Below are 14,619 nucleotides of genomic sequence, written 5' to 3'. Positions count from 1 at the left end.
GAGGCCTGTTCTTCTGCCATGTGGCCCAACGCAGGACAGAAAAATGCCCACCTCGGTTCTTGCCCAACACAACATTTAAATACTTCTAGTCTTTAAACCTTCACCGGCCTGTTGAGAAGTCTTGTTGTTTATCCCCCTCCCCTCATACTTTGCTTTTACAGGTGTTATTCTGTTTCCCTAACACTATTGCCCACCAAGGAGGTTTGCAATAATATAATCAGGTTCATTTCAAATGCACAGTAGTCCATTCACTCGGTAATAGAATGTTCTGGTTTCCTAAACTAAGCAAGTCTACAGAAACACAGTCAGCTTCCTCCTGGCCGGAGCTGGGCTTCAGAGTGACCTCGTCGGGTGTCCAACCCCGGGCCTTTCGGAGCCACACCTGCGGGGGACGGACATCACTTAGTCACTCTCGGTCCCCATTTCCACATCTTTAAAAATAAGGGCTCATAACAGACCTACCCTCGTGGGGCTGCTGTGACGGTTAACTGAGATAATAGAGGGAGTGCTTGGAAGAAGGCCGAGTTCATTCTACAAACGTTAACTCTGACTACTCTTGTCTGATGGGAATCCTGGAGCGCTGCCCTCGGACCTTACGTGGGCACTTCCTGAGCAGAAGGTGCCGTTCCCATTCTGGGAACAGATTCTGACATGATGAGCCATCAGGGATGGCCTGCAAAGCTGTTTTTCACTTCGTAGAATAGGGGGAAAATGGTCTTCTGCAAACACGTGACATTTTCCACTTTTTCTCCCCCTCTCCCCCGCCCCCGCCCTTTTGTGGGGGAGGCATGTATATGGTAGTCAGACATTTTTATTGCAAAATGCCGTCTGGAAAAGATGCAAAACAAAATTGCTGAGATGCAAGGGAGGAAAACGAAGGGGGAAAACAAAAGGCGCCTTCCCTTTGCTTATTGAGTTCAAAGGCATAACAGGCAGCACCCTGCAGCAAATGGGAAGCTGCACTAATTTTAAAGCCATAAAGCGCTATCAAGTGCCCTGCGGGGCAGGACTACACTGCAGCTCCCGGCACCTAAATAAGACACGGTTCATTTACTTCGCAGCTTAGCCTAATGTAATCATCAGCGGATTTTAGCCTAGAGTTGTAACAGGCAAATAGCCGCTCGAGGAGGCGGCTCTCCCCGCCATCGAGGGGGCCGAGGCTAGATTGCTGTTGATTAGAAAATTTTTCAGTTTTGACAAGCACTTAATGAACATAAATCGCACCTTGATTGGTTTCCATTTGGGGCCACGGGCACACCTGAGAAGAGGGCCCCTCCACCTCCACCTCGTCCTTCCTTGCAAGGCCTTAGCAACAAGCAGGCAATCAGGTTACGAACCAGAGAGGAAAATATTTATAAAATACAATTATGAGAATTCAATTTCCTAGCAGAAGTGGAAGAACACTCCCTCAGGACCCCCCACGTCCAGTCTCTCCCACTGAGTTCTCGGTAGTGACTCACTGTCAGTGGGGAAAATGGATGGTTTTGATTTATTTACCTTTTGCAAGAATTTTCGGCCACAATTAGTAACACTTAGAAGGCCCCAAAATTGGAAAACAAAATGACACAGATTGGGCACAAAGGAAGAAATGCCATGTTGCTAAGGCAACGTCCCATCGACTCTACTAGATGCTTCAAGACTCAAATTCATAAGCTTCGTGGTTAACTTTGTGCACTTACAGACACATACATATACATGATACTTCGTTTTCTTTCAATCCAGAGACGTGAAAAGAGAGAACTTTTCAATGCAGTAAAAATGGGTTAGGTAAAATCTGAGCTATGCGGTTAATTTATAGAGAGATGTGAAGACTTTTATTTTGTCTGGTCTCACCCTACTTCTATTCACTCTGTGTTATCAAGACAACGCACAAGCATGTTGGCCCTTTTATCGGTAAATTCTAAATATTTCCCAAACCCTGAGGGCTATATAAAGTCAAGAAGGAATTCCTTGGGCCGAAATAAGATTTTGATAGAGAACCTGACTTTTTGGTGTATGTGTAATAATAGACATCAGCTTTTCAATAGGAACTTTCCTAACAAAACTTGTAGATGGTCCCTGAAAATATTTCACCACATGGCAGTATGGTTCCACGGGGCTGAAGGCATTGGTATTTGGGAGAAGCAATTTATCATACTCTCTGAACCTAGTTGGATCAACGCCAAAATGATTTCCCTGGCCACCCGAAGCTCAGGCACGGACAGCGCCGCCCCACCCCGGCACTTGGCAAACAGAACGGCCACGTGAGCAAGGTGTTTCCATTCCCATGGGCTCCGGACCACCATCCAGGTGATGCAACTCCATAATCCTGCACGTTCATGACCAGACCCTGCACATCTCCCAGCAGCTCGGTCAGGGCCCTGCTAAGGTGGATGTCTTTGAGCTCCAGCCGTCCTCGACTGCTCTCCTGTGTCCTCGTTTTCACATGAAAACCCCGAGCTCCAAGGAAATATTTGCACGCCCTCGCTCACAGCAGCAGCATACACTACAGCCCGGAGGAGGAGGCAGCCACCTGTGCACCCAGAGATGAAGGGCTCAATAAAATGTGGCCTGTCCATACCATGGGATATCCTTCAGCCTCAGAAAGGAAGGAAATCCTACCCAGCCGTTGGCTCCCTGGTTGAGCATCGGCCTATGAACCAGGAGGTCATGTGCCCAGGTTGCAGACTTGATCCCCCAAGGTGGGGCATGCAGGAGGCAGCAATCAATGATTCTCATCACTGATGTTTCTATCTCCCTCTCCCTCTCCCTTCCTCTCTGAAACCAATAAAAATATATTTTAAAAAAAAGTACTGGAGAATGGCTGATCAATAGTGGGAATATACTTAACACTCCTGAAGTGTACACTTAAAAATGGCCCAGCCCTGGCTGGTTTGGCTCAGTGGATGGAGCATCGGCCCATGGACGGAACGGTCCTGGGTTCCATTCTGGTCAAGGGCACATACCTCGGTTGCAGGAGTTGCAGGCTTGATCCCGTGCAGGAGGCAGCCAATCTATGTGTCTCTCTCACATCAATGTTTCTCTCTCTCTGTCTTTTCCACTCTCTCTCTAAAAAAATAAAAACAATTAAAAACAATTTAAAAAATGGTCTAGGTGGTCAATTGCAAAACTGTATGCTATATGTATTTTACCACAATTAAAAAAACACACACACAAAAAACCCCACAACAACAACCTTAAGTTCCTTTTCCCCTTGGAGACCTTCTCTCCCTACAGTGAGAACGGCACGGTGGAGTAGGAGCATCAAAGGAAGGGCCGCTGCCCGATGTAGGGAACAGGCTTTGGAACAGTGACGGGCGGGGCACCGCTCTGGCGGAATTATACAGACGGCAAGTCTGCGAGTTCAGAGGCAGGGTTCGGGGGACCACCTTGGTAAGGGTGACTTCAGAGGTCTCCCAGGGAGGAGGGAAGGTGGGGATGGAGACTTCCGTGGAAGAAGGGAAGCCAGCCCAGCAGCTGCAGTGCTCAGAGCCACCTCCACGCCACCGGGGTGGGGAAGGGGGCAGCACCAGGATCAGAAACTACAACTGCAGGTGCCCAGACCAGGGCCCCTGCACCTGGTCACCCGGAGTCACTGGGGATCGAGGCAGCAGGGAGGCATTAGGAGGGAATGCTGCTCTGGAGGCCACGTGTGCTCTCCCCAGACGATGGAAGCAAACCTACCTTAGGGAGGTCTAGCTGGGGAGGTGGTTAGTTTTCTCGGTTCCTATCTTACTGCAATTTTTAAAGAAGAGCCTGGACCATCCACGGTGAGGTTCTCAGGTGCTGCAGGAGCCACATGACTGGATCCCACGTGACCCACAAGTCCTGACCTGTGTACCAACCACACACTGGGCAAAGAGTGGGGAGCAGGCCAGTCCTCGCCCTCCATTAGCTATGCTGTCCAGGGCAGCACGGACAGGGACGGCGCCTGGGCGTCGGCAGGCCCTCTCCTGGAGGAAGGGCGTGAGGCCCACCTGGACAGCAGCTGCAAAGGCCAGAAGCCAGACGGGAAAGGAACACACAGAGCAAGCCCAGCTTCCAGCCCCGTGGCTTATAAAGGGAAACAAGATCAAATAATCCTTCATCACAGAATGACTAATGCGGACTGCAGGCGTGTGGCAGAGACAGGACACGTCTGACATCATTCCCAGGAAGAAAGGGGGGCCTGTCTTCTCAGGGTCGTCGGTCATTCTATGACTCAGAAGGCTCCTCGCCTGGAGATCGGCGCTGTGAACTTGTCCATCTTATTGTCTAGGCCAGTGGTTGGCAAACTGCGGCTTGCAAGCCACATGCGGCTCTTTGGCCCCTTGAGTGTGGCTCTTCCACAAAATACCACGTGCGGGCGCGCATGTACAATGTGATTGAAACTTCGTGGCCCATGCGCAGAAGTCGGTATTTTGTGGAAGAGCCACACTCAAGGGGCCAAAGAGTTGCATGTGGCTCGGGAGCCGCAGTTTGCCGGCCACTGCTCTAGGCTCAAGCTAGTCTGACTTCTGCAAAGTTCTGGGGAAAACAACCAAGGGTTTCTCCGAGGACAACTCAATGCCTGCCACCCCAAGAAACTCAAGGTTCACCGGAGCAGGTGTGTGAAGCTGGCCGGAGCGCTCATCACAGGCTCTTGTGAATCCTGGGTCCCCGAGTAAAACGTCCTTATTTTACGTGAGGAGTGTGTACTCTGAATGACGGTGACCAGCGTGGGTACAAACAAGAGCTGTTCTCACAACACAGGTATCCCTTCCCTTTCTCCTTGAATTATTGTCAGAACACTGACTTAGGAAATTATTCTTTTTGTGAGTTTGCATCACTAATGAAGTAGATTTTCTGTCTGATATGAAACTTACTGAAATCAGCACTCTGATGACAATTTAGAACTCAAGTTTGACTCTGCTGATGTGAAAAAACCCCAGACATCAACAACATGCAGAATCTAAGGCTTCATGTAGCCGGAACGGAAATGAAGGTCTTGTAAGAAGGGAAGTCAGGAAGAAATGACAGGGTCTCAGCTGTTTCCAATTCAGGCAGCACAAAGTGGAAAAGAACACGCCAGCCAGGTGCGCCACCCAGGTGTGCCAGGCCAGGTGGGCCAGCGAGGTGGCCTGTCCACCTGCCACACCTCCTCATGAAGCTCAGGAGAGCTCTCCTGACAAGGGCACTGGAAAGACCTTGGCTCAACTGGGGCCACGACCTGATTCTTACAGGTGCACTTAGGCACCCCCCCCCCCCCCCCCGCACACACCTTTGTCAGCAGGAATGCAAGCCGTGCCCTCACGGCCGCTCCCGTGACAAGCAAGATGAATGGGCGGCGATGCTGAGCTTGGAGCCCCGAGGTCCGAGCTCTTTCTCATTATCCCTCCACTTTTCTATCAAGGTGCTCCCTGGGGCTCGCATTTAAGTCCACAGAACAGGCTGGCCCTCGCCGGCCCGACTGGGATCCAGCCAAGTGTCACCAAACCACGGGACAGTCATACGTATCCCCCAGGGAAGTCGGGCACCCGGGGCTGTTTCAAGGTCTGCGGTAGACAAACTTCCCAGAGAAACAAAAACAGACACCACGGAGGCGCTTCGGAGGTCTTGCTTTTCACTACTTTCGTCTGATTTAAACGTTTCAGCTTGTCTTTGCAAAATCTCAGGTGGAGTTGAAGGAGCAGGTGAGCTGGTGGGTGCTAATGGGAGGGTGCCGTTTGTCCCCGGGTCCCCGGGACTCAGCACCGACGTCCTGTGGCCTGGGCAGCCGCGGGGCACCCTGCTGGGAGCACTTCGTTGTTTTGGGTGAGCTTTCCACCTGCCTTCTCACTGAGGGTAGGCTTTATTTCACGTCACATCAGCATTTTGCGAGAGAAAGACGAACCTCGTGAACTGGGTTTTTCTGGTAAGTCTTCGTCTGTCCACGTGACTGGCGCCCCCCAACAGCTCTAACTTTGAAACAGGCTTTTCCTTAGAAGCCCAACTGACTCCTTTAGCCTCGTTGCTAAGAGTTTTGGGTAAAAATTTCAGATTCACCCACTCTTTAGGACTATGAAGTGACCTTTTATAAGACAGCACCATCCAACTTCCCACCCAGGAAAGGATCCTTGCCCAGATCTCCAGACACTGTGCAGCCGGTGCTCAATGTCCCTGGCAGGCACCACCTCCAAGGAGGGGCCTCGTCGTGTGCAGAGGGATGGACATGTGACCTGAACTTCCTGGGCTCCAGCTTCTGACAAGGGGGCAGCCCAGGTGCACCCCAGACAGCTGGTGAACACATTCGGCGAGAGACACAACACTGCAGATGTGTAGGCTCCCTGAGGGCATCCCCCACTCAGCACCGCTGAAATGCTCGGCGACGCTGCCCCACCGCGCCCTGTGGCTAACGTGGGCACCCACTGATCTTTAAGACAGCCGGGGTTGAAAGCCACCGGCACAGCTGCCTCCTGTGCCGTGTCTCCTCCTCTCTGCCCACAATGCAGGAGGTGGAAGCAGAATCGATGAAGGCTGACGATAAAGGTTACACCACCTCCCCACCTCCCCAGCTCCGAGTGATTCCGATCATTCGTGGATTCAGCCGCTCCCTGAGGCAGCGCTGTACCTGCGTCCATAACTTCAGGCCCAGGACCCTGGCGTGGACTGGATTGCACTTTGCAATGATGTGGGCTCCGGCTTGCCATGCGATTATGTAACGACGCCCCACTGTGCTCCTTTTCCACATTCCAATAATATCCGCGCACGTACAGAAAGGACGGGCCTGGCAAACGCCGGGGCATCCACGGCAAAGCCTGTGCGGAAGGCTTCTGAGGGATTGATGATGGTTACGTAAGCCAGAGGCTGGACTGAAAAGTAAGGAGGCCCTAGCCCTCCCACAGGCATGTTCTGTACACACAGCCGTTGCCACTTTTGTCCTTGGCAGGAAGCGGCCAAGGTCCCTGTGGCCAGGCCTGGGCTTAGCGGGTGACAGTGAGGGGCCTTGAAATGCATCATCACTCAGATCTCATCTTTTACTGCCCAGTGAGTCCAGCAAGAAGAATGTTTTGGTTGCACTTCTCTCTCTAAATGGCACAGAGCAACCTGGTCAACAATTAGACCTTTGCTCTCTCACGGGGTGTTGGAAAGAACTAAGCCAGGAGAGGGCAGTCCCCCCGCCCCCCGCCCCCGCCGGTGCAGCAGCGCTGGGGAGAGAACCCCAAGAAGACCTGTGCTGCTGTGGGGTTCTGATGGGCAGGGGCTGGGGCAGAGGGGCTGGAGACCTGGACGGGCAGCACCACCTGGAGAAGCAACCTGACTCTCGTCCCCAAATAAACCAAGCACCAAGGAATTTCCTCAGTCCCCTCGAGAACGGGTACCTGGGAGGTTCCCACCACCATCAGAAACATGTCGGGGATGCTGACGGAACTCCTGGTTTCCAGCGCGGCTCCGAAAGGTGAAGCCACTGCTGCAAGACAAGGGGGCAGTGCACCCAGCAAGGACGCCACTTGCTACCTGTCACGTTGGGAAATATGTAATTTATTTTTAAGGTAAATGTTCACGAGGGTGCGGTGGGAAAGTCCCCTCTGACATTTCGCCAGAGGAGATAAAACCAATATTCTTCCCGGGAATTCAGCAACATACACCCAAAGCACAAGACGCAATTCAGGAGGCGAGCTGCTAGGGACGTGTCAGAGGGAAATGGACACGGGCCCCGAGGTGGACAGAAGACGCTGATTAGATACTTGGTAAAGATAACTCAAAGTGCATTTATTTGCCAAATGTCCCTTTTGGAGATAGTGTTAAACCAACCAGGATGTACCTGCACGACGGACATTCTATAACCACTAAGAATCGGGGCACACAGCCCATTTCCTTGCCGACATGCGAAGGCACGTATGATTCATCATTGCCTAGGAGTGGGGGCCAGTCAGCTTCCACAGGTGCCCGCATGCTCGTGGAGGGAGAAGCACGCCCCAAAATGCTAGTGGTCATGTTCTCCAGGTGGTATTTTGGGGTGATTTTCATTTACTTCAATTTGTTTATTTCCAACTTCTTATCAATAACTGTGCAATTTTGAAAGTATTTACCTTTTTAAATGAAAAGCTTAACACAGTGATGCAATCAATTAACCAGCTAACACTATATATTAGAATCTATACATTTATCTGAATCAAGACAGATGCACATGCAAGGTTCATGGAATGTGCTGCTATGGGACTAACACCCCATCTTCTGCCTTTATCAGGGTCCCCAAAGAAACTCACTGTGGGTAGAATGTCTGCATTTCCCCCCAATAATAAGATTACTTCTGTTTTTCATCTCATATAAATCACCAATATAACAGATTTTATTAACACAGACAGAAAAGCTTCTCTTGCCTTAGGAACTAGTATGTGTTCTTATTTTTTTATTTTTTGGTTGATCCTTACCCGAGGATATTTTTCCATTGAGTTTTTAGAGAGAGTAGAAGGGAGGGGGAGAGACAGAGAGAAACATGGACATGAGAGAGAAACATGGATTGGTTGCCTCCCGCATGCGCCCCAAGGGTGTGGGGATCAATCCTGCAACCGAGGTACATGCCCTTGACCAGAATTGAACCCGGGACCCTTCGGTCCACAGGGTGATACCCTAACCACTGAGCAAAACTGGCTAGGGCATGCATTGTTATTTGACAATAAAAACTGAGTCACAGATTGCGTTTAGCTTATTTTGTCCTTAGCTGCTCAGAGCGAACCCCAGGTTCCCATGCACGTGTGCCCCTTACTCTCGGTTCTCAGAGAGACAGTCTCTTCCCCCTTCCTCTCTGACTACTTGCGCCTGTGTTTGTACTCTCATCTGTGCCTTCTACTGAGATTCTCCGTAGACTTAGAGAGCCACAGGTGGACCGTTGGAGAGGGAGAGAGGAGAGAGAGATGCGTGGTCGGACATCGTGAGGGACATTATTCATCTTATGGTGGAGCAGGACCAGAGCCGACTTCAATTCAGAGACGGGGCTTGACTGCCGTGAGCACCCCCACCCCCATCCACAGTGTCCACGCTGAGGCGGCGCCTGCCAGCGCTCTGAGGGGCGATACTCACGTGCAGGCTGGGGTGGTAGGTGAGCACCCCGTTGTCGCACAGGGTGACGTACTTCTTCTTCCACTCTTTGTTCAACGACTTGCCGCTGCGCTTCAGCAACATGCCCTGGGAGGAACAGGGAGCCAAGGGTAAATTAATAAGGTCTTGTGTGGACTCTAAAAAATTTTAAACTTTCATTTTAACTGCCATCTTAAAAGGAAAGTACACTTATTTTTAGCTCAGTGATTTGGTTTTCTCCTCTTTTATATACAATGTATATATTCGGCCAGATTCCTTTGGTGTGGATGTGCCTGTCGAACTTGACATGGTGATACTGATGCTAACAGACGTAACACAAACCGCTGTGATGCGCGACAGTGCACCTTTCTTATTCTAAGCCCACAGGAACGCCCACAGGAACGTCTTACAAAAGGACACCTAAACTCCCCTTTCTACAAATAAGACATTAACTGTATTCTTACCTTACGATCTTAGCAAATGAGAACGCTTTATTTTGAATTTATTAAAAATGAAATTCCATTTGCAAACACAGCGACAGCATTTAACAGATGAATCGTGTGTAATTTACTTGAACCCATTTCTAATGAAATCATATTAGGGGCCCATGAAAAGCATTCAAACTTGGACACTCTCACAGTGAAGCTCCAATTTTCCTTCGATGACGACGAGAATGGATTCTTGTTTTAACTGCCAATTCCCAGCAAAGCTGGGCCCTCCCCTGGGTCAGGAAGCCCAATGGCCAGCACCGACCTCTGCCGGGCCCACGACCTTGACTTCCCACGTTCCTTCCCTGTGGGGCTTCACGCCTGCCTCGCTCAGGCAATGTCAGCTTCAGCTCTCATCTCTGGTCTCCTGCCTCCTGCCCACCCACAGCAAGGAGAACGGAAGGCCCCCGTCCTCGCTCTTCCTCTCGCTGCCCAGGTATGAACTCACCGGATCGTAATTCTGACTGAGAGCACTGATGCTCGTTAACTCACCGGACGGAGGCTGAAGGGACGCTGTGGGTTAAGAAACAGGGTTCGACACCCTGAAGAAGCAGAGGTGCCCTTGAGCGCCCTTGGGAGCTGTACTGCCTCCTAATCCTGCTACTCCCCCAGGAACCACAACACGGGGGGGAAAAAACCAAGCAAGCATCTTTATGTGATAATTAAGTTCAAGTTCCAATTAGTTACCAGCACTGTGACAATACTTTTTTTAATGCCAAATGTCACAAATAGAATGGGTTGTGAGCTGGTTTGGGACTCTGATCACCTTTAAATATTGTTTCTGGGGGGAAATATCAAAAAGTTGGAAGCAACTAACAGTGAACCTTTGGTTCTTCACTGTTTTGCAAGTTCTTATTTTTAAAAGACAAACATGTGGCAAAACATGGCATCCCTCGATTTCTGAGAATATAAAGGACACGTGGCCCCGAGACCAACGAGCGAACGGCCCGGAAGCGCGGCTGCAGACCAAGGGGTGCAACGCACTGCGTGAGCCAGGAAGAGCCCCTGGGACGACGGGGCGGTCACACTAGGGACGTGGCAATGAACATGCAGTCGCTCCAAATCATTACACTGCCCTCCCAGGGGGACCGCACCATCTCTAAACTCAGCATCGCGAAGCCTGCCCCAGCTCTGCCGTGGGCTCCACCCTTCCCGGCCCAGTGCAGAGCAAATTCCACCACCACCAGGGCCCGGGTCGCTGCGGTGTCACTGGTGGCTGAGAGCTGCTGGGGCTTCAGAAAGCCCTGCCACTCCCACTCCAGGAAACGCAGGCCTCACCCCAGGGCCCCATGTGGAGGCCCGCTGTGGGCGCTGCCCGGAGCCAACCCCACACCCACAGGCCTCCTCTCCCCAGTGAGGGCTAGAAGGACATGCTGCTTAAGGGATAAAGAGAACATTCCAGCCAGGAGATGATGTGAGCAGGCTGCCTTGTTGTGGTGTCAGGAAAGCATAATCTCTTGGTGAAAGACAGTCCAAATCTTGACAATCTTAACTCTATGGTTCCCGGTGGAGGGTCACCTCGATTACGTGTACTAGTCAAACGCTGCGAAAGTCAGCGGGGCCCGAAGGACAGCCTGGCACCCAGGAGCCGCATTTCTGCTCTCCACCCTCAGCCAAGCAGGTTTATAACCAACCTCTTCCCTGAACCCCCAAAAGACTGTAGAAACTGAGCGTCAGCCGCCCTGTCCCCAACATCACAGCTGCTCTGAGCCCAGGTGCCAGCTGCCCGCTGGGCCAGGTCAGAGGCACACTTCCTTGGATGCCTGAATGCTAACACCGCTGACGTGTTTCTACACACGTCACGTTCATCCCTCACTTGCTCCCCATATGCAGCAGGTCAGGGTAGCAGAGTTATGCGGTTCCTCGGTGCAGACAAGACTGAGCCACACAGGTAAAGTCACTGTTAGCTGACGGGCAGCGCCAGGCCCAGCCATCCTGCCCTTTCCATCCACTGCACTGTGCTACTCTCCTCGGAACACAGCATCCCCCAAGGTGCCCAGGGAAGGGAGTGAACCATGGCCTGCCCTGGGACAAACATTTACCGATGCAACCAGGACAGGGCCTCGCTGCGTCAGACTGAGGCCCCATGCTTCTGTCCTCCTGGACTTACACAGTTTCTCTCTTAAGTACCAAGAAAATGGAAAACCCTAAAACAGCTCATTTTATACTCTGAAAGGCGATGAAGCTGCCATCCCACCAGCCAGAAGATGACAGAGGCCAGGAGGCTCTTTGCCGCAGACACTGCGGGCAGTTCCCTTCGGCCTGTGGAAATGGCCCTTATGATTCTAAGTCTCTTTGATCTCGTGTGACCCAGGGCAAAACTGCACGGCAGAATGTCACAACACATCCGTAGTCTATCCCTCAGATGCCACTTCAGAACATGTAAAACCGACCTCCTGCTTAAGACTGTCCCTGACCCGCCATCACAGTGCAGACATTAATTATAGTTAATGCTTTATTTGACTCTCATGTGACTTACACATCTGTTTGTAAACTTTTAAAATTTCAAAACAATATTGGGTTCACTGTGAGCCAGGGGATGCTCCAAGAGCCTTAAAGTATGAACCTGCTGGAGGCTTATAGCGGACCTGATGGTCATGGCTAGGATTACCCCCATTTTGCGGATGAGGCCACTGAGGCACAGAGAGCTTATGTAACTACCCCCAGCACGCACAGCCAGCCTGGTAGCTGGTCTCAAGATGGCTCCCAATGCACCATGAGTTGTGGCATTCGTGGCCCTGTGCAAATCATCCCACCGTGACTTGGAAATGCCCAGACTCACATTAACCAACAGAACCAGAGGGAGTGATGCTACCTACACCAGGCTGGAACCTACAGAAACCCTGGCAGCTCCCCTCTGGGGAGCTCTGTTGGATAAGCCTTGATGTGCTCTGTCCATAGTCCTAAACCCCCAAATTAAGAGAAACAATAAAATAAGTTTTCTCAAATCAGTAAGTTTTGGGGTAGATCCTTAGGCAACAATAGATAAGAAAAACAGAGCTAGCATCCTGTATTGCTGTAATAAAAATAAAAACCACAGGCTTGGCACCAGCGCTGGCTGAGGCTGGTGAGGACGTAGCTGCAGTGGAGGCTGGAGGGGCGTGAGAAAAGTGCTACCCATGGTTGGAGATGGAGCCGAGTTGTGCTCTGGCTAGCAGAACGGTCCCAGGCCTGCTGCCCGCGGGGATGCCCAGCAGCCTGGCTGCTGGCTCCAATAACCCCAGGGAGAGTTTTCAAGCAGGACCAGAAAAAATGTTTCCAATTTAAAAGTCATGCTGGGCTGAACCATGAGAAAAATCGTCTCTGGCCCCCAGCTCCTCCTGCCAGTAGAACTGGCCTGAGGATGAAGATCAAATCCAGGGGGTGTCAGTAGATGTGATGTCAGAATACAGACCCCGCCAAAGGTCTGGCAGCCGGACACGCCACCCCATGAGAATGCAGCAGGATTGAGGGCAGGAATGCATGGACCCTCCCAATAGAGTTTGTATATTGGAGATAAGGAGATGTGGATGGGCTTGTCTAATGAAATGGACAGTCACTGGAGACAAAGGACATTCACAAGATATTTAAAGGAATTATATGCCACGTATGACTAAATGGTACAACGTTCAAAATGAATCTTTTCACTTTGGGCACTCGACCTACATGGAGCAGGAAGCAGGCTGAGAAAGCCACACAGATGTGACAACAGGCCACACCTTATGGAAAAGCAAGGCGGGCCCAGACAGCAGAGCCCAGGGCAAGGGAGGATGCCCCCACCCCCGCCCCCAGCAGAACACACTCCCTGTGACCAGAGCAGGGTAGGGTAGAACATGTGCCCGGTGGGCTTAGAGGTGCTGTGGGCTACAGGTCACCTGTCGGTGTCGGCATTGTGGCACTGTGTGTGCGCGCGCAAGGTAACTCGGCTCTCAAGCTCCCTGGTCTTCAGATGAAAGCATCGGAGCTGAGCAGCCTCATCCACACATGCACCTGATACAGACAGTGACCCTGAGCTTCCAGTCTGAGCCGGATGCTGGGATGAGACTGTGAATCTGGAGCCGGGGGGAGGGTATTCTGCATGTGCGAGGTCAGACGGAAGTAGCCAGTCTCCAAAGATGACCCTCAAAAGCCCAGCTCCTGGGTGTGGTCCTGGGCCCTATGCCCATTTAACCAATGGGATGTGGTGAAATTACGCTGTGACCACTCCGGCCAAGGCCTTCAGAGGCCTGGCCGCTCCTGTTTCCATGCCTTGGGAGCCCAGCAGACTTGTGAGAGATCGGAGGAGGGTTCTGCTGCAGAGACTGGCATGAGAGAGACCCTGAGGTACACCGAGGGGCACTGAGCTCTCACGTCAGGAGCACAGAACTGCCGCTGACCGGCCGACATCAAACACGTGAGAGAGGAAGTGACCCTGGACGCCCTGCCCTGGAAGGCACCTTGGGAAGCAGACATGTGCTGGCCCACACTCCCAGCCCACAGACTCCTAAGAGATAATGAGATGGCGATGGTTGTAAACCACCACGTGCGGGCTTATTACCAGCGACAGTAAACATGGCGGCAGGAGAGCAGGTGGTTGCACCTCCAGACCAACTTTCAAGGTTTAGCAACTTTCACTTGTTTGCACAGTAAGAGATTGAAGGGCTTTGTGACATCTCAACTCTTCCTCTGATCTTGGAAATGGCAAATGCGGATCTAATTGCTACCACCTAATTTACCCTCACATTGGAAAGTCTGTAACTTTAATGATCTACAACCAAAATATCAGATTCCAGGCAGGCACTTCTGGCTTTTAATTTTTTTTTTTTTTCTCAAGGAACCCTTTCTATGGCAGAGCAAAGAGCAGAATTGTCTTCTGGCTGCAATCTCCTTATTAGTCATGTGTATTCCTTGCCTAGTCCCAAGAGGTCACTGGAAGCCAAAAGCAATGTTAAGTGTGCAAGCTTTAAATAACTTACAAAGTTAATGTAATGAATGTAAGTGCGATCTGAAATCCATCACTCAGCGCTCGCTGCAGCCCCGAGGTGTGATAAAACACCACTCATAAATTTATATTAAAACTCTGCTCGATAGCAATTATTTACCAACAAAGACTTACTGACTGCATCAGCGAAAGGGTCTCTACCAGGCGAACCAGCCTGTTACACGTCTGAGGGAC

General features: G+C 51.3%; 1 protein-coding gene across 9 annotated transcripts in view; it reads right to left on the bottom strand.

The window, feature by feature from the left end:
* The window catches only part of AGAP1 (ArfGAP with GTPase domain, ankyrin repeat and PH domain 1), a 409,239-nt gene that overhangs the window by 142,881 nt on the left and 251,739 nt on the right, over positions 1 to 14,619 (bottom strand). For all 9 annotated transcript variants that reach the window (XM_059703631.1, XM_059703632.1, XM_059703634.1 and 6 more), the window contains one exon: positions 9,001 to 9,105. In XM_059703631.1, the coding sequence (XP_059559614.1) occupies positions 9,001 to 9,105 (105 nt within the window). The remainder of the gene's footprint in view (positions 1 to 9,000; positions 9,106 to 14,619) is intronic.

This window comes from Myotis daubentonii, chromosome 7, assembly GCF_963259705.1.
Source record: "Myotis daubentonii chromosome 7, mMyoDau2.1, whole genome shotgun sequence".
Lineage (NCBI taxonomy): Eukaryota > Metazoa > Chordata > Mammalia > Chiroptera > Vespertilionidae > Myotis > Myotis daubentonii.
This window is presented reverse-complemented; position numbering and strand designations above follow the sequence as displayed.